Below are 20000 nucleotides of genomic sequence, written 5' to 3' on the forward strand. Positions count from 1 at the left end.
ACCTTGGCGTTGTGCAGCCATTACACAATTCACTGGCAGGCCAATCGAATCTCTCTCTGTCGATCAATATCCTATTAAAGCAGCACACAAAGAGAGAGAGAGAGAGAGAGAGAGAGAGAGAGAGAGAGAGAGAGAGGGAGAGAGAGAGAGAGGGAGAGAGAGAGAGAGGGAGAGAGAGAGAGACAGAGGGTGTGTGTATGAAAGAGAGAGAGAGTATAGGTTAGTGTAGCAGCCGTGTATTAAATGTAATTGGTCAGTTCAGTATATTTCTGCAGACTGGATTCTGACTTCTCCTCCTCAATCATCCCTCCATCCCTCTCTCTCTCTCTCTCTCTCTCTCTCTCTCTCTCTCTCTCTCTTTCTTTCGTTTACTCTCTGATCTTTCTCGTATTCCCCAGTAACTTTTTTTCTTAACTTTCAAACTCAGAACGTCAAAATTACACCAGAAATAGTCGTATTAGTAGTAATAGTTGATACAAAATACTAGTGAGATTCTATGATTCTTAATACCCGGTTGAGATCTCTTGTGATCTCTGCTGATGAAAAACCTGGAAGATAACAAAGTCTGACGTTCAGGAAGAATTCATAGAACCTTCAGCCTCGTCCACACGGACAGAAACGCAGCTTTTTCTGTTCTTTGATGCCTTTCGTGCACATAACTGGAGATTTAGAACTCCAAAAAACTGAACTTTTTAAGAACTCCGTCCAGGGTAAAAAGTTCCTAAAACAGTGTCACATTGTCATTTCCAGCGTCAGTAATGAGGTGACATTTGAGGCGGATGTGGCAGATGTGTGGTGGTGTTCAGCTTGAAGGTCTGATGAATAGTGGCGGTCTTTACAGAGACTTTTAGCCAAGTTTGTCCCCTTGTGAATGTCCAGTCGCTCTCTGGACTGTTGAGTCTCAGTCAGTCTCCAAACAACAAGCATACTAGTTCAGTGCCACTGTAAATAGTAGCCTTAATGGAGTGCACTTTTATGCACTTTCCACGACATTCCTACTGGTGGCAGAGGCGACCCTAAACGGGGCCTCCTGCCACCATTGGGAATTCATTCACACACTGATTGAACGCATCATCGGGAGCGATTTGGGGTTCAGTATCTTGCCCACTGCGACATGTAGCTCAGGGATTGAACCACCAACCTTCCGGTCGGTGGGTGGCCGCTCTACCAGCTGAGCCACAGCCGCCTCACTGTGAAGATCAACCAGAGGAGAAAGAATTCATGTACGATAGATCAGACTCGGTGCGTTCGGCTCCAAGTTGCTTTGTTTATTTCCGTATTTACATTTTCCACCAACAACTTTCCAACCAATGAGAAATAATACTGCAAAACTTTTTATTTTATTTCGTCTGCTTACATTTCTGCACTGTGAGAGAAACCAGACTAAATCCAAAACGAACCAAAAGTATTAATTTCACTCTAATTCAGACAAACCAAACAGACCTTGGTAGTGAAAGCACCCGAGGTGAATGTGTGGAGAAACACGTTTTTAAAAAAGTATTAATATCAGAAGTATTGGTTGTCGTGACGTACATTAGACTGTTTAATCTCTCAATATGTTAATAGCAAAATCATGTTTTAATGAAGGCGTTTATACGAGATCTGTCATGTGACGATCATTGTTTCCAACACGAGAGGGGCATGAACTGACGGCGAGGGGTCGAGGGTCCTAACAGCCCTGTTCTCGTTCCCAGGACGTCAAAAACTGACACCTGAACAAAAGATTGTAGTCAGTAGTAACATGAACACGTGGCAGAGCGGAACAAAGAACAGAGAAGTTCAGTATCAAACAGACGACTTCATCTCTGCTCAGGATACATTATTCCACTTTATCTTTACATCAAAATAATTTATGTACTGCTTTAATATGTTCTGACTGTCCTGTACTGCACCTGTAATGTATTGCAGGTGCCTTTTTTTTGGTTTCCTAATTACGGCGCAATGAAAGTTGAAGTAAGGAAAAAAAAAGTCGAAGTCAGGAAGAAAAAAAGGCAAAATTGAGTAAAAAAAGTTGAAGTCAGGAAAAAAAAAGTCAAAATATTTTTTTTTTTTTAAAAGTCAAAAAAAGTTTTTTTTTTAAAAGTCAAAATAAGTTTAAAAAATAAGTCGAAGTCACGAAAAAAGTCAGTCGGAAAAAAAGTTCAAAATGAGAAAAAAAAAGTCGAAATGAGTCATAAAAAAAAAAGTCGGTCAGGTAAAAAAAAGTCAAAATTTTTTTAAAAGCCAAATAAATAAAAAAAGTCGCTCCGTGTCCCGTCACACTGCAAACTATTTGGTTCTTACCAAGATAAAAAAAAACTTAGATTTACAAGTGTTACATCATTTATCTTGTTTTAAGAGTTAATATTTCTTATTTTAAGTGGTTCAACATGCTTATTTCTAGACTTAATAATCTTAATCTAAGAAATCTTGTCAAGGTAATTTATCTGTCCATGCAGCAAGATCATTTCCCTCAGACTTACTGTTTGATCTGGTTTTTAGACTAAACACCTTTGTTGCAGTGCAGACCTGAAACCTGCGAGTTCTCATAGACATCTACGGCTTTATGTTGTAACTGAGCTGCAGCTCTCTGATGTTTATAGACACTTGTAACAGGCTCAGTCTGCACACACACACACACACAACACACACAGAGAGCGATGTGCGTCTGAAGTGCCAGGGGTGCACCTTGGCTCTGACACAAGTTTCACGTACACACAAACAAACACACACACACACACACACACACACACACACACACACAAACACACACACAGAAACACACACTTTTCCTCCCAGTGTGTCAGGAGAGCTGATATTAGACGTAAGGATTTTGGGGATTAAGTTGATATGATGGCATAACACTCCCACTGCACAACACACACTGTGCACACACACACACACACACACACACACACACACACACACACACAACTGTGCACACACACACACAGACGCTGAACACACACATCTACAGGGAACACACACACAAAGAGATAAGAAGGCAGATGACCCACTTGGCACCTTCTAGTACCTTCGTCTGGAGGCATTCCCACCCAACACATACACACATACCACACACACACACACACACACACACACACACACACACACACACACACACAGATGCAGGGATGAAAAGATGAATAAAGCTGGAGGCCTGCATGGTTCAAACTCATCCATCCCTCCTTCCTCCTGCCCTCTGTCGCCCCTGGCAACACACACACACACACACACACACACCTGGTGGCGTGCCAGCACCATATGGGCACCGCTGCACAGAGATGTGTGGCAATTTTAATAATAATCACAATGATAACGATAATAATAATAATGATAATAATAATGATAATAAAACTGATTCAAACGGCTGCAGGATAAAACATTAAAGTTTTAAGGCAGAGCAGTGAAAGTGAGTCATTTAATAATTATAATTATACCATTATAACATCAAAAACATCAGCTGTTTGAAGATTTAAATGAGGTAATAATCACATAATGCGGTAAGTATTCTAAAATACTATTAATATCAGCTGCAGGAGACAGAAAGATAAACACAGAGAGGAGCTTTTATTAATAAATGAATAAATAAGTAAGGTCTGTGATTTCCACATTTCTCCATGTGTTGTGTGTGTGAGCAGCTCTGCAGTGCATTCTGGGAGAATATTGGAGCGTCTTAAGAGTCCGTGCATCATGTTTGTTGCTCCTCATTTGCAGAAAATTGGTGTTTTTGGATATTTTATAAAATTAAGCAGCGTCCAGTGTGACTCTCCACCTCTGGAAACTCCCCAAAAAATGTTTAAAATGACTTTTAATGATCTAAAATGAAAACAGGTTCAACAGCTGCACGACTTGTTGGTTGCTTCAAAGGTTTCAGAATATAAAAAAATATTCATATTCATATTTTGGTCAGTAGTTGTGGACATATATAGAAAATATATATATAAAATGGAATTTATATATACAACAGTTTTCCAAGTGCCCACAAGTGTGGCGCATGTAGAAGAAATAAGCAGAAACATCACAATTTTAATATTTGTTTTGGTCAGTTTTTATAGCAAAAAACGTTCGAAACTGATGATCCATTCAAGAACCGTAGGAAAGTTTAAATTCCAACGATTATACCTGTTTTTACAGTTTCATTCTACGATAAACGCTGGATTTTTGATGATTTTTTTAAAGAAAACATATTTTTTTATCCCAGTGGGTTGGTGGATATCAGAGGGTTAAGTACATTTTCATCATATATACTTTTACTGCAGTAAAGGACTTTTACTTTACTTGTACTGTAGTATTTCTACCGCTGACAATGTCTGCTTTTTTTTTTGGTGGAATGAATCAAGAGGCTGGTTTTTTTTTGTTTGTTTTTTACAGTATTCTGTTTGTCTTAATGCAGCCTTAGTGAACTTCTTTATATCCACCATGTTCCTGAAAGTCTGCACAGAGCATGCACCACGATATAAAACATGATTATTATCACGTAAACACGCTGATTTTGCAAACTTATCAACACATTCTGCTCCTTCTCAGAGTCATAACTCAGTCAAATCTGGAGACTCAAACATGATGCAGATATGTTTTGATTCAGTGTGAGTTACACTTCTCCCTGATATAATCAGCTCTTATTTTAAGCATAAATGCATCTATAAATCCACTTAGAAATGTCAGAAAAAGACGTTTTCTTGCAACTGCAGAACTTGCCTGAGAATCTGCACGTTTCTAACTTTCCTTCAGGATCAAAGTCACCCAGTGATGTTTGTCTGTAAATGCATGGGCTCCCTGCAAACAGGAGCTACTAATAATGAATTCTGCAAACTTTAAATTATACTTGACCAGTTTTATTGAAACATACTCAGGGAAACAGAACCGTTTTCACTTCATTTGTGCAGTTTTGTACAGGTTGTACTTTGTTGCACATGAGAAGTAGAACGCAGCAGACCTTGGAGGAAGTGTGTGACCGTGTGTGTGTGTGTGTGTGTGTGTGTGTGTGTGTGTGTGTGTGAGGCCGGTACTATCTCTGCAGGGCAGAGAGACAGAGAGAGTGATAGATAGATAGAGCGAGTTCACGTTGCTGAGCTCAGCAGAAAACTACCCACCAGGTCCTGTCAGTCCTCCTCCTCCTCCTCCTCCTCCTCCTCCTCCTGCTTCTCCTCCTCCTTTCATCCCATCACGCCATCATGCTCTCTGTCAATAAAGCGATGAAGAGGAGGGATGGAAGAGGGGGGCTGGAGGCGAGGGGCTAGACGGATGTCCGGGTTTGAAGCTGATTGCTGCCTTTGTTCAGCAGGATTTTCAAATTGAAGCATTTGACAACAAAGAGCCGACTCTCTCTCTCTCTCTCTCTCTCTCTCTCTCTCTCTCTCTCTCTCTCTCACCCCTCACTCTCTCGCTCTCTCCTCCTTTAATAGTGAAAGCCCTCGCAGGCCTTTGTGCAAAAGCTGCTCTCCCCTGAGAGAAGCAGAGGAAGAGAGAGATGTGTGCGGAGGAGGGTAAATGGCAGAAGATGGACAGATCAGAGAGGGAAAGAAAGAGAGAGAGAGAGAGAGGAAGAGGAGAGCAGTGTGTTTTTGTTTGGAGATGCTAATGTCCTGTGCTAACTGTTACATAATGTCCCCATCAGAGCCCTGAGCTAATATTAAACATGTAAATACAAACATATCATCTTCTCCTGGTGGTGAACGTCACAGAGATGATTTTATTTAAGATCTTTGTGAGAAAACTTTTATTTAAAGTGAGAAACTCTCCAAACACCCACAGCTGCACCTTCCACCTCCCAAACCCAGAACAAAGGCTCAGAAGTTTATTCAGATATTCAGAGTTTTATTCATCACTTGAGCTGTTTTGTTAGAATTTCTTCTTATTAGAGGTTATGTTTTAACCCTCTGGAGTCTCCAAAAGCACCAAAGCATGGCTTCTACATCACATCCTGACGTAAGAACAAGGCAGACCAAAAAAAGACACAAAATGACTAAAAGAAAAGACACAAAATGACCAAAATAGATATAAAATGAGAAGACAGAATAACAAAAGAACCCGCAGACGACACAAAATGACCAAAAAAAAGACAAAATGACAAAAAAAGGCACAAAAAGACCAAAAAAAGACACAAAATAAATAAAAAAAGACACAGCAACAGACACAAAATGTCCAAAAAAGACACAAATGACCAAAAAATCTTCTAAACTTTTGTGTAAATAAGTTCATTTGATAAACTAAATCACTTTTCTGCAGATTTTGGAGGTACTGCTGTTACCGTTTCGTCTGTAAGTTTTCGGAAAACGTGCACAAATACGGACAAAATATTTGAGTATTTTAAAGCTGCAGTTGCCTGCTGTGCCAGCCTTATTAAAACTAAGCTGTTACTGTTTTAATCACCAAAATAAAAGTCTTAATTTGAATGTAATTTAAGTAAAAAATTACTGAAATCAGTCAGAAAAATGTCGAACAAAGAAACAAATTCCTCACAAAAATGCTGTTCAAAAAACGTTTTCCTTCCACATAAGTTACGTGCTGGATGAAAATGAGTTCCTGTCTTTAAAAAACAATTAATCCAAAAGTGTTTCAGCCAAACGTTGGTAAAAAAGTGTATTTTTAAAGAGTTCTGCATGAATAAAATCAGTTGTTCCTCAGTTTATTTAAGTGCATCCAAATGCTTTCTCAAAACAGTACAAAAGAAACTCACTTAATTGTATTTAATGATAAATAATGAGCACAGTAAGTACACTATTATGTTATAAATAGCACTTTTAGCACATTACATCACACGTACATTAAGTATAATTAAATTAAGGCCAGATTTAGTTCTTTATCTGGCGGGTCATGAGAACAGAACTGTAAAAAGAAAGTTAAATATGAAGGTGAAGTTCTTTATTTGACCTGTTTCAAGGAGGTTCAGAACCAGAACCAGACCTTTGGAGGTTTTTTGTGAGAATATTCTATAAAATAGAGTGATTATTCATTCATAGATTCTTCCAGTAATGTGTGTGTATTAACCTTCCTGTCTCTGTCTGTGTTTGTGTTTCAGCACCGATCGCGGCCGGCACCGGTCCAAACTTCTCTCTGGCCGACCTGGACAGCTCCTCCTACTACAGCATGAGTCCAGGAGCCATGAGGAGACCGCTGCCCAGCACCTCCTCCTCCAGGTACACACACACACACACGCACAAGAAGAAACAACATTTTGCATGTAAGAACGCTGCTGCACTGTAGTTTTCTGTAGGTTAAACCAGTAGTTCTCAACCTTTTTGAGTCGCGACCCCCAATTTAACATGCATGTTGTCCACGACCCCCGCTCACTGAACACAATCTCACACGCACAGTTCAGATCATACAAAAAAGAAACAAAATGACCAAAAAGACACAAAATTACCCAAAAAGAAACAAAATCACCAAAAAAGACACAAAATGACTAAAAAAAGACACAAAATGACCAAAGAAAGGAAATAAAATGACCAAAAAAGACACAAATTGACCACAAAATGATCAAAAAAAGACACAAAATGACCAAAAAGACAAAAAATAAAATAAAAAAAAGACACAAAATTACCAAACTACCAAAAAAACTAAAACACTTTAACACAGTGGAGACAGAGCTGACTTCCAAAATGATTTGGCGACCCCCAGAAATCATCTCGCGACCCCAATTGGGGTCGGGACCCCAAGCTTGAGAACAGCTGGGTTAAACTACCCAACAGGACATAAAGGAGTTAAAATAAACTCAACCTGAAACATCTGCAGCAGTAAATACATATTAAAGCTTCAGGAATATTAATACAGAAACATCAGATAGAAGGAAAACATTTTACTTCAACATACAGACTTTTAATTTAACCCTCTGAACCCCAACAAGCACTTTTTTTTTTACATTTTACAACTCTAAGAATCAGCACAAAGTTATTCTTTGTGCAGAAAAACACAGTTAGAATAAGAAATAAAGGAAGAACCAAAAGTTGAATTTCTCTGATAAATAGTTTTTTTCAAAATTGGAATAAAATGAAATTTATTTATACAACACTTTTCCAAATTCCAACAAGTGTGGCAAATGTTGAAAAAATAGGCAGAAATATCACTTTTTTAAGCTTCGTTTTTGTCACTTTTTATAACAAAAAATGTTTGGAACTGATGATCCATTCAAGGACCGTGGGAAAGTTTAAATTCCAACGATAATGCCTGTTTTTACAGTTTCTTTCTATGATAAACGCTGGATTTTTGGTGATTTTTTTTAATGAAAACATACTTTTTTATCCCAGCAATTTGGTGGGCTTCAAAAAAGAAAAAAGAAATAAAAAAATAGTTGAATTTCTCAGATGAATATTAAAAAATTGGTGCAAACTCTTTATTTTTGGACACATTTGAAATAACACAGAATAAAGTGATTCTGACAGAAATATCATTATTTTAAGCTTCATTTTGGTCACTTTTTATACTAACAAACATTCATAACTCATGATCCGTTCAAGGACAGTAGGAAAGTGTAAATTCCAACAATTATACCTGTATTACAGTTTCTTTCTATGATAAACGCTAGATTTTTGGTGATTTTTAAAATGAAAACATACTTTTTTATCTCAGCAAATTGGTGGGCTTCAAAAACAGAATAAATTGTTTCTGACAGAAATATCATTATTATAAGCTTCGTATTGTTCACTTTTTATAACGTAAAAGTTTATAACTGATGATCCGTTTGAGGACCGTAGGAAATTTTTTAATTTTAAATGATTATGCCTGTTTTCACAGTTTCTTTCTACGATAAACGCTGGATTTTTTGGTGATTTTTTAAAAAGAAAACATACTTTTTTTTATCCCAGCAGCTTGGTGGATAATACAGGGTTAAATACATTTTCATCACACATACTTTTACTGCAGTAAATGGCTTTAACTGTACTTGTAGTGTAGTATTTTCCCAGTTTACTGCAGTAAAAGATATAAATCTTTGTGTCCCAGCAGGACGTCAACAATTCAACAAACACATTCAATCATACATATTAATGTACACACACACACACACACACACACACACACAGAGCTGTGTGTCCTCAGAAACACTGTTTCATGTTTAGCCTTCACAAAGCTTAAATACACACACACACACACACACACACACACACACACACACGCTTGCAGGGTTTGCCCTGACCTCTTCTGTTAAATCGATGCGGTCGCAAGAGTCGTCTGTCTGTCTGCTGAGATACCTGCCCTGCAGCACACACACACACACACACACACACACACACACACACACACACACTCATAATAGTGAACCACTGACTCAGTGTGTGTGTTTCTGTGTGTGTGTCCTCTTGTCTTTTTACACTCACCCTCTTTCTCTCTTTCCTCTCTGACTCCACACACCTCTCCAGGGACCTCCCACACACACACACACACAGACACACAGACACAAACACACACACACACACACACACAGACACAGACACACACACACACACACACCCAGAGCGCTGGGAGGCATTGAAGCAGCTCCATATGTTAATATTTAAGTCCATACTGATGTCAAACACTCTTCATTCATATACATCTCACTGTTCATGAAGGTCACACACACACAAACAAACATATATACACACTTTAACGCCTTAACCTCCTGTTTAACACACACATGTGGTGGGTGAGAGGCCTTTGGCTCGTGTGTGTGTGTGTGTGTGTGTGTGTGTGTGTGTGTGTGTGTGTGTGTGTGTGTGTGTGTGTGTTAATGAGCGGTCATGTAGCTGATGTCAGTGCAGCAGCAGCACAGTGAAGCGTGCAGCAGGTCTCATTAAAGGATTTGTTTTAACCTTATTAAGATTCACTTTAACAGCGTTCATACAGAAACGATGCACACACACACACACACACACAAACACCTTCAGACACCAAAACTGAGGCTCACATGTGTCACACCCATTCATTTTTATCGTTACAGCAGCTAAAAGCAACAAAAAAACTGAAAAAAATAGCATAAATAGCTCAATATTCTTCTATAATTTGCAGAAACTCTAACCCAGGATTTTGCACAAAAAAAAATAGTGGAATCAGCACAATCATGACTAGAAGTGGGAACAACTGAAATGTGTCTTTGTGCAGAATAACACAGTTAGAATGACAGAAATCAGAAAAAAAGTTGAATTTCTCTGATGAATTATTTTTTGAAATTTGGAATAAAATGCGATTTATATATAAACACTTTTTTATAAGTGTCCACAAGTGTCACGAATGTTGGGGAAAATATCGGACACATGTAGAATAAAGTGATTCTGAAAGAAATATCACTATTTTAAGATTAGATTAGATTCGACTTTGTTAATCCCACAGTGGGGAAATTTCTTTGTTGCAGCCGACCACAAAAATTTCCCTTTTATTAAAGATAAAAATAAACAATCTAATAGAAAAAGACTTTGTATAAAATAAGTGTTTTTTTTTACTTTAGCTGTTTTTCCTTTGTTTTGGTCACGTTTTATAACGGAAACATTCCTAACTGATGTTCCATTCAAGGACCGTAGGAAAGTTTAAATTCCAACGATTATGCCTGTTTCTTTCTACGATAAACGCTGGATTTTTGGACATTTATTTTTAATGAAAACATACTTTTTAATCCCAGCAACTTGGTGGATATCAGAGGGTTAAGTACCTTTTTATCATGCATACTTTTACTGCAGTGAATTACTTTTACTGTACTTGTAGTGTAGTATTTTCACTGTCATTAACTTGCATTGTAGCAAAATCCGTGTCAGTTTCACGGAAATTTGAGTGATTCCGTGGCTATTCCACGGATTCCTGTGAGACCATGTTGGTCTCATGCATGGTCAAAAGCCAAGGAATAAAAATAGAAACTGAACTGTGTTTTTTTCCGTGTGTGTGTGTGTGTGTGTGTGTGTGTGTGTGTGTGTGTGTGCAGCTCTGCCAAGAGGATAAAGTGCATGGAGGAGGACGTGGACAGTCCCGGGGAGGAGTCCTACTACCCCAGTCAGGGCCGGTCCCCGGGCAGCGGCAGCCAGGCCAGCAGCTGGCACGACGTGGAGCCAGGTAAGGGTCCCCGTCGCCACGGCAACACATCCTCTAACAACCCCTCAACCCACCTCCTGCTCCTCCTCCTCCTCCCTCCTTCACCTCCTCCTCCCTCCTCCACCATACACACACACCTCATACACATCCCAACTTTAACCTGCTGTTTCCAAAGCAGCTTTTGGAAACGGAGCTTTTTCATGTAACAGTGTGAAGGTGATGCTTACAGCAGGGAGGGGAGCGTGTGTGTGTGTGTGTGTGTGTGTGTGTGTGTGAGAGAGAGAGAGAGAGAGAGAGAGAGAGAGAGAGGACGTAGGTTCAAGTATGTAAATGAACATGTTCAGAGAGTGAAAGAGAGGGAGAGTGTTTGTGTTTAGGATTTAGAGGGACATCAGAATATGTGTGTGTGTGTGTGTGTGTGTGTGTGAGGAGCTGGGACACACACTCTGATGAACTGTGAGCTATTGCTCCTCCTCTCTCTCTCTCCTCTCTCAGTGAATTCATGCTGCTTCTCTTTTCTTTCTTCTTCTCTGGTTTTTTCTGTTTCTTTCCTCGTTTCGTTGGAAAGCTGGATATAAGCTGCGTGGCTCTCTAGCTAGCTCATTCATCTCCCGACAAGGTAAACACTCTAACACGCCTTTATTTCTCTCCGTGTCTGTGAGTCCCTCACCTCCTCCTCACCTCCTCCACCTCCTCCTCTCCACCTCCTCCTGAAGGGTAGACACCTTGGTGGCTTTTTGGTTTGTCGTTTGGTGTTGTGACGTGGTTTAGTCTGGTGGACTCCTCCTCCTCCTCCTGCTCCTCCTCTCCTCGTCCTCCTCCTCTCCTCCTCTTCCTCTTCCTGCTCCTCCTCTTCCTCCTGTTCCTCCTCCTCCTCTCCTCCTCTTCCTCTTCCTGCTCCTTCTCCTTCTCCTCCTCCTCTCCTCGTCCTCTTCCTCTCCTCCTCTTCCTGCTCCTCCTCCTCCTCCTCTTCATCCTCCTTCTCTCCTCCTCTTCCTCTTCCTGCTCCTCCTCTTCCTCCTGTTCCTCCTCCTCCTCTCCTCCTCTTCCTCTTCCTGCTCCTCCTCCTGCTCCTCCTGTTCCTCCTCCAACTCCTCTTCTTTCCTCCTCCTTCTCCTCCTCCTCCTCCTCTACTCATCATTACCAGAACTCCACTTTTATTTCTCCTCCTGTCCTCTCTTCTTTTCTTTCCTCCTTTCCTTTTCTTTCTCTCCTCTCCTCCTTAGTCTCCTCCTTTCCTTCCCTTTCCTTTCATTTAATTTCCTTTCCTTCTTTCCTCTCCTCTTTAGTTTCCTCCTTTCCTTTCCTTTCATTTAATTTCCTTTCCTTCTTTCCTCTCCTCTTTAGTTTCCTCCTTTCCTTTCCCTTTCTCCTCTCCTCTTTAGTTTCCTCCTTTCCTCTCCTACTTTTCTTTCCTTCTCACCTCTCCTCTTTACTCTCCTTCTCTCCTCTCCTCTTTAGTCTCCTCCTCTCCTTTCCTTTGCTCCTCTCCTATTTAGTCTCCTCGTCTCCTCCCCTCTTTAGTCTCCTCCTTTCTTTCTTTCCTTCTCTCCTCTCCTCCATAGTCTCCTCCTTTCCTTTCCTTCTATCCTTTCCTTTTTAGTCTCCTCCTTTCCTCTCCTCCTCTCCTTTCCTTCTCTCCTCTCCTCTTTAGTTTCCTCCTCCCCTTCTCTCCTCTTTACTCTCCTCCTCTCCTTTCCTACTCTCCTATCCTCTTAAGTGTCCTTCTCTCCTCTCCTCACCCATCACCCATCACCCCCCCCACCTCACTCCACCCTGGCCCCGCCCACCTGGCAGCATGTCGATGACATCATCATTGCTGTTTATTTGTTATTGGTTGATGTTTGTAAAGACGAAAATCTCCTGGATGGATTTTAACACTGTGCATGATACTCTGTGTGTGTGTGTGTGTGTGTGTGTTGTGTGTGTGGGTGTGTGTGTGTGTGTGTGTGTGTGTATTTGTGTATAAAAGTATATGTATGTGTGTAGAAGATATGAGTAGTTGTGTATTTATCGACAAACACACACACTTCGATAAGACAGTGATTCCTTCCACACGTGCACCTGAAACATTGTGGTTGTGTGTGTGTGTGTGTGTGTGTGTTTGTGTGTGTGTGTGTGTGTGTGTGTGTGTGTGTGTGTGTGTCACAAGTGATATCTTATCTGATAGACAGAGAGAGAAGGGAAGAGGAAGAGGAAGAGGAGGGATGAAAGGGTAGAGGAAACATCAAAGGAGGGGAAAGAAAAGAAGGATAAAAGAGGAAGAGGATAGATAGATAGATAGATAGAGTGATAGATAGATAGATAGATAGAGTGATAGAGTGATAGATAGATAGATAGATAGATAGATAGATAGATAGATAGATAGATAGATAGATAGAGTGATAGATAGATAGATAGATAGATAGATAGATAGATAGATAGATAGATAGATAGATAGATAGATAGATAGATAGATAGATAGATGGATAGAGTGATGGAGGTGTAAACAGAGTGAGAGAGAGAAAAGTGCTGAGCAGACTGAGCCTCGATTCCACCTGACAAAACCTCTTCAGCTGTTCATCACTCACACACACACACACACACACACACACACACACACTCCCTCACTCTCCTCCTCCTCCTGCTGCACCTCCGTCCATCACTTTAAGCCCCGCCCCCCCTCCAGGTGCATCATGATGCGTTCAGGTCGTCTCTCTGCGTCCGTCAGAGGAAATATTTATTTTTGGTTATAATTAAAAAAAATATTTACAACGTTTACAAAAGCACTTTCAGGTTGTATTTTGACTTTAAAACTTGAAATGTTGGTCATATAAAAATTAATATGATCCATAATTAGCTTCAAACTGTAATCTATTTTGTTCCTAATTTGCGTCATTTTAATTTAATTTAATTTATTTTATTTTATTAAATGATATGATATAAAGGAAGAATTTCAAAGAAAAAAAAATCTTATTTTTTTTGTTTATTTTTCTTATTTTTTCTTATTAGCATAATATTTTTATTAATAATTATTTCTTATTTTCTTTTGATTGTTAAATAATATGGTTATATTTTCTGTATTTTAATTATATTGTAAAATATGTAATATTATTTCTTACTTTTTATTTGTATCATAAAAAAGTTGTTACAAGATATTATTATACTTTTAATAATTTCATCACAACAAATGGCAGTTATGGCAGTTTTTGTTTGGATTTTTTAATCAAAATACTTTGTTTAGTTATTATTTTATTATATTGTGGTCTTTTTTGCATTCTTAATATTGTATTTATTATTCATTATTTCATTGCACTTTAAAAAAATAATTAGTTTTTATGGTACTGTTGGAAAATTAAATAAAATATAAAAGTCTCAGCTACAGCGATAAAGAAACGGTGCTCCTGCTCCTCCCTGTGACTCCCTGCAGCCCCGCGCCTCCGTCTATCAGCCCCTCCCCCTTCACCGTCCTGACCCCGCCCACACAAACCCCTCTCTCCTGCACCTCCTTCCTCCCTCCTCCCTCCTCCCTCCTCCTCCTCCTCCTCCTCCTCCTCCTCCTCCTCCTCCTCCTCTCCACCATTGGAGGTGCATTAAAATGTGAAACTAGAGACAGAAAGCCTCTGACCCGCTCCTCATCCTCCTCATCATGGTTCTTGGCAGGGATGCCGTCGCCCGCCGGCGTTCTAAAGAAGTCAGAGAAGTCTGGTTTCTGCGGCGCCGCGCCTCCGCCCAGCGGCGCCTCCTCCGCCTCCACCTCCTCCTCTTCTTCTTCCTCCTCTTCCCCCCGAACGGCTTTCACACACCATCACCGGCCCGTCATTACCGGGCCTCGAGGTGAGGTCCTCAACCAGTCCACCCAGCAACCACCTCCTCACCTCCTCACCTCCCCCTCACCTCCCCCTCACCTCCTCCACCTCCCCCCTCTCTAACACACACACACTCACCTCCTCCCTCCCTCCCTGTCAGTAGCTGTGGGTTTTGTCAGAAGGAGGCAACGAGAGCAGAGGAGGAGTTTCCACCTGTAGAGACACCTGGAGGCTTCAGGCAGGGCTGTGTGTGTGTGTGTGTGTGTGTGTGTGTGTGTGTGTTATGTGCACACACACCCCCCCCCCCCCCCCCCCCCACACCCCCCGACCCTTAAGCCCCGCCCTCTCCTGTAACCTCCTTTTTCCTCTTCTTTACACTGTTTTTTAATCATGATTGATAAAAATATCCTACAGCACAGAAACACACTTCCTGTGTGTGTGTGTGTGTGTGTGTGTGTGTGTGTGTGTGTGTGATTTTGGACCACAAACTTCTTAAAGTACCTTTAAAGTCCTTGTTGTCCAAAAAGTCCCAATTCAACAGGTTCTGGTTCCAACAGGTTCTGGTTCCAGTAGGTTTTGGTTCCAACATATTGTGGTTCCAACAGGTTCTGGTTCCAGCAGGTTTTGGTTCCAACATATTGTGGTTCCAACAGGTTCTGGTTCCAGCAGGTTTTGGTTCCAGTAGGTTTTGGTTCCAACATATTCTGGTTCCAACAGGTTCTGGTTCCAGCAGGTTTTGGTTCCAGTAGGTTTTGGTTCCAACATATTCTGGTTCCAACAGGTTCTGGCTCCAGCTTGTTTAGGTTTCAGCAGGTTTTGGTTCCAGCAGGTTCCTGTTCCAACACATTCTGGTTCCAGTAGGTTTTGGTTCGAGCAGGTTCTAATTCCAGCAGGTTCTGGTCCCTGCAGGTTTGGGTTCCAGCAGTTTCTGGCTCCAGCAGGTTCTGGTTCCAATAGATTCTGGTTTCAACAGATTCTGGCTCCAGCAAGTTCTGGAGTTCCAGCAGGTTCTGGTTCCAGTATGTAATGGCTCCAGCAGGTTCTGGTTCCAGCAGCAGGTTCTGGTTCCAGCAGCAGGTTCTGGTCCCATCAGGTCCTGGTGTCCCTGTCACCGTGCTGTGTTCTGACCTCTCCCCAGGAGTCTGTGGGAGTGAATCCTGCTGTAGCAGATTAGAGGACTGAGTGTTTTTAGTCGATGGAGCAGCTGAACTCCTGCAGGGCTGAGAGGAGGAGAGGAGGAGCGGAGAGAAGGAGAGAAGGAGAAGAGGAGAGGAGGAGCGGAGGAGGAGAACAGGCCTGTCATCTTCTGATTCTGTTTTTTAAAAATATTAAAAATGTAAAGCCGTCATTAATCCTCCTCAGTGATGCTGCCACTTCTCGATCTGGATCTCCTCCACATGACTCCACAGGATCACACTCCTCCTCCTCCTCCTCCTCCTCCTTCAACCTCCCTGCTCCTTCTTTTCCTCTTTCTCTGTTATCGCTCCTTCCTCATTTTCTCCATCCCTCCATCCTTTCACCTCCTCCTCCTCGTCTTTCTCCTCCCCTACTCCTCCTCCTCTCTCCTCCTCCCCCTCTCTTATCTCTTCTCTCTCCTCCTCCTCCTTCTTCTCCTTCTCCTCCTCCTCCCGGGTCCTTTCCCCCCTCTTTGTTCTCTGCTTGTGATGAGTTATCTCCTCTTACTCCTCCTGTTCCTCCTCAACTCCTTCCTTCCCTCTCTTCCTCTTTCCTCAGTGGATGGAATACCTTTGTCCTCCTCCTCTCTCCTCCTCCTCCTCCTCTCCTTCACATCCTCTTCCATCCTTTCTTTCATCTCCTCCTGTTCCATTTCACCTCCTCCTTCCCGTCTCTCCATCCTACTTTGCGTCTTCTCCTTCTAGTTTTATCATGACGCCTCCTTCTCCTCCCTCACCTCTCTCCTCCTCCTCCTCCTCCTCCTCCTCCTCCCTCCTGCAGTGCAAATGAAGGAGCTGTGCTGTTTCACTTCCTCTGCTCCCTCTTATCGTTTATCAATCCACCTCTTGATAGCGAATATCTTCTTCAAGGAAAAGTTGGCAGAGGAGGAGACGGAGTGGGGGGAGTGGAGGAGGAGGAGGAGGAGGAGGTGGAGGAGGAGGAGGAGTGAAGGAGGAGGAGGAGGAGGAGGAGGAGGGTGTCTGAGGCAGTGAAGCGAGGCAATTTGCAAAGTGGAACTAATCCCGGCCCTTTCTTCTGTGTTCGACATGCAGGCCGCCGGTCCTCAATACCACACACACACACACACACACACACACACACACACACACACACACACACACAAACACACACACACACACACACACACACACACAGAGGAGGACTCAGACGTTTTGGAAACTCCTCTTGTTTGCTGTCTTTCATAGACGAGACGATCGATATCAGTTTTGCCTTTTTACATTCAGCAGAGAGAAGTTTACATTTCAGCTGCTGCAGGAAACACAAACCATCAGCTGGAGGTTTGGTCCCTCTAAACACTTTTATCTGTGACTGAAATGAACAATAAGTCCTGTAGGGCAGCAGTTCTAAACCTTGGGGTCCCGACCCCAATTGGGGTCGCGAGATGATTTCTGGGGGTCGCCAAGTCATTTTGGAAGTCAGCTCTGTCTCCACTGTGTTAATGTGTTAATGTGTTTTAGTCTTTTTGGTCAATTTGGGTCTTTTTTGTGTCTTTTTTGGTCATTTTGTGTCTTTTCTGGTCATTTTGTGTCTTTTTTGTTCAATTTGTGTATTTTTTGGTCATTTTGTTTCCTTTTTTTGGTCATTTTGATTCTTTTTTGGGTGATCTGAACTGTGAGATTCTGTTCGGTGAGCGGGGGTCGTGGACAACATGCATGTTAAATTGGGGGTCTCGACTCAAAAAGGTTTATAACTACTGCTCTAGAGCAGCAGTTCTCAACCTTTTTGAGTGGCGACCCCCAATCTAACATCATGTTGTCTGCTGAACAGAATCTCACAGTTCAGATCAGACAAACTCAGTTGATACGACGGATTTTGGACAAATAATGAAGCAGACAACAACTAAAACATCTCTCTGTCTGTGCATTTATATATATTTTTTATATTTTATTGTTACTTTTAATCTAAGTCCTTTGCTATCAGTTTAAAGGTCCATTCTGACCTCCTGTAGTGTGTAACAGTCAGCTTCAAGCCAGAGACTCCTTGGAAAGTAACAACTTGATACTTTGGGATTTGTCAGAAAAGACACAAAATTACCCAAAAAAGAATCAAATCGACACAAAATGATCAAAAAATTACATCAAATTAAGCAAAAAAGGACTCGAATTGACCACAAAATGACAAAAAATGACCACAAAAGAAACAAATTGACCAAAAAAGACACAAAATGACACTGCAAGATGTGACTGGATATAGTGGGACATCCTGGTATTATTGGCATATTGCATTGGAACGTGCTACATCTTTTTCTGTCATACTAGATCATATGGTCGTTTTTTTAACCCACTTTGAGCTTCACATCGGCTCTTTAGGAACCTGCAGGTGATGTCATGTTATGTGTTTGATATTTTTACAGAGCTTTTTACTGCTGTTGTCTGCTAAAGAAAAGTCATAAAATCTGTTCTGCAGACTGAAAACATCACTGTATCTGCATTAAGGATGGAGCAGGTTAGCTTAGCTTAGCATAAAGACTGGAAACAGAGGGAAACTGCTAGCGTGGCTCTCTAGGAGTTACGTGGCTGGAAGGATAAACATCCTGACTTCATTGTGAAATAGTTTGATATAATAAGAACATCATCCATTTTTATTCATGTAGTACGACTCCGTGTGTGTGTGTGTGTGTGTGTGTGTGTGTGTGTGTGTGTGTGTGTGTGTGTGTGTCTTCTTGAGAACAACTCATTGATGTTTCCCTTCTGTCCAGGCTCCCTCACCTCCCTCTCTCTCTCTCTCTCTCACACACACACACACACACACGTACACACACACACACACACACACACACGTACACAAACACACACACACACACACACACACAGACAGGTGCTTTGCATACCTGCACACTGAGTGATGTAATTCCTTCTGATGTTGATGTTCGCACACAGTGCCTGTTTGTGTGTGTCTGTAGATGTTTGTGTGTGTGTGTGTGTGTGTGTGTGAGTGTGTATGTGTGTGTGTATGTCTGTGTGTCTGTGTGTGTACGTGTCTGTAAAAGTGTGTGTATTTGTGTGTGTACAAGAGAAAGAGAGGGCAGAGAAAGCCATCCATCCAATGATTACTGTAAATACATTGGCCGCAGGGTACGCACACACACACACACACACACACACTTTCATGCACGTACATACACACACACACACACACACACACACACACACACACTCGGTCAGTGTGTATTGTCAGAGTGATAAATCACAGCGGACTTTAAGTGAATTAGTGCAGCAGCTTTAACTCTCCCTCCATCCCTCTCTCTCTCTCTCTCTCTCTTTCTCTCTCTCTCTCTCTCTCTTCCTCTCTCTTTCTCTCTCTCTCTTTCTGTCTCTGTCATTTATAAAGTCTCTCTATCTCTGTCTGCCTCCCCCTCTCTCTTCCTCTTTTCCTCTTCTCTATACATCACAGTCCTTAACGAGGCCTCGTCCACTAATGAGCAATCAGAGAATATTAGACCAATTAGAGCCCTAATTAGATTAGAGGAGAGGAGAGGAGGAGAGGAAAGAGGAAGGAAAGAAGAAGGAGGAGAGGACAAGAGAAAGAGGAGATAGTAAGAAGATGAAGGAGGAAAAGAGAAGAAAGAAGGGAAAGAAAGGAGAGAAGAGAGAGGGTGAAAACAAGATTGGAAAAGGAGGAAAGAGAAAACAGGAAAGGTTATGAGAGGTGATAGAGAGGAGAAAGGTGAGAAAGAGGAATATGAAAGATGATAAGAGGAGGAGAGAGGAAGATGGAGGAAGTTAGGAAAGGAAAAGAGAATGAGGAAAAGGGGGAGGACAGGAAAGATGACGGAAAGGAAAGGAGGATGGAGTAAAAGGAGCAAATGAACAGAAAAAAGGGGTAAAAAGGAAGAAAATGAGAGAGGAGGGGAGAATAAAAACAAAAAGAAAAAAATATGAAAAGAAAGGTAGGGTAGGGAGGAGAGAAGGAGGGATGAGAGGAGGGGGAGAAGGAGGGATGGAAAGAAGAGGAGGAGACTACAGAAGGGAAAGATTAGGAAAGAAAAAAGAGGAAAATTCCAAGGAAAAAGAAGAGATGAGGAGGGAAAGGAAACAG

General features: G+C 41.5%; 1 protein-coding gene across 2 annotated transcripts in view; it reads left to right on the forward strand.

Moving 5' to 3' along the window:
* The window catches only part of nfia (nuclear factor I/A), a 245142-nt gene that overhangs the window by 202292 nt on the left and 22850 nt on the right, over positions 1-20000 (forward strand). Inside the window, exons 5-7 of one of the 2 annotated variants that reach the window (XM_059340759.1) lie at positions 7004-7121; positions 10871-10998; positions 11546-11596. In XM_059340759.1, the coding sequence (XP_059196742.1) occupies positions 7004-7121; positions 10871-10998; positions 11546-11596 (297 nt within the window). The remainder of the gene's footprint in view (positions 1-7003; positions 7122-10870; positions 10999-11545; positions 11597-20000) is intronic. The other variant, XM_059340760.1, reaches the window with a different exon arrangement.

This window comes from Centropristis striata, chromosome 9, assembly GCF_030273125.1.
Source record: "Centropristis striata isolate RG_2023a ecotype Rhode Island chromosome 9, C.striata_1.0, whole genome shotgun sequence".
NCBI lineage: Eukaryota > Metazoa > Chordata > Actinopteri > Perciformes > Serranidae > Centropristis > Centropristis striata.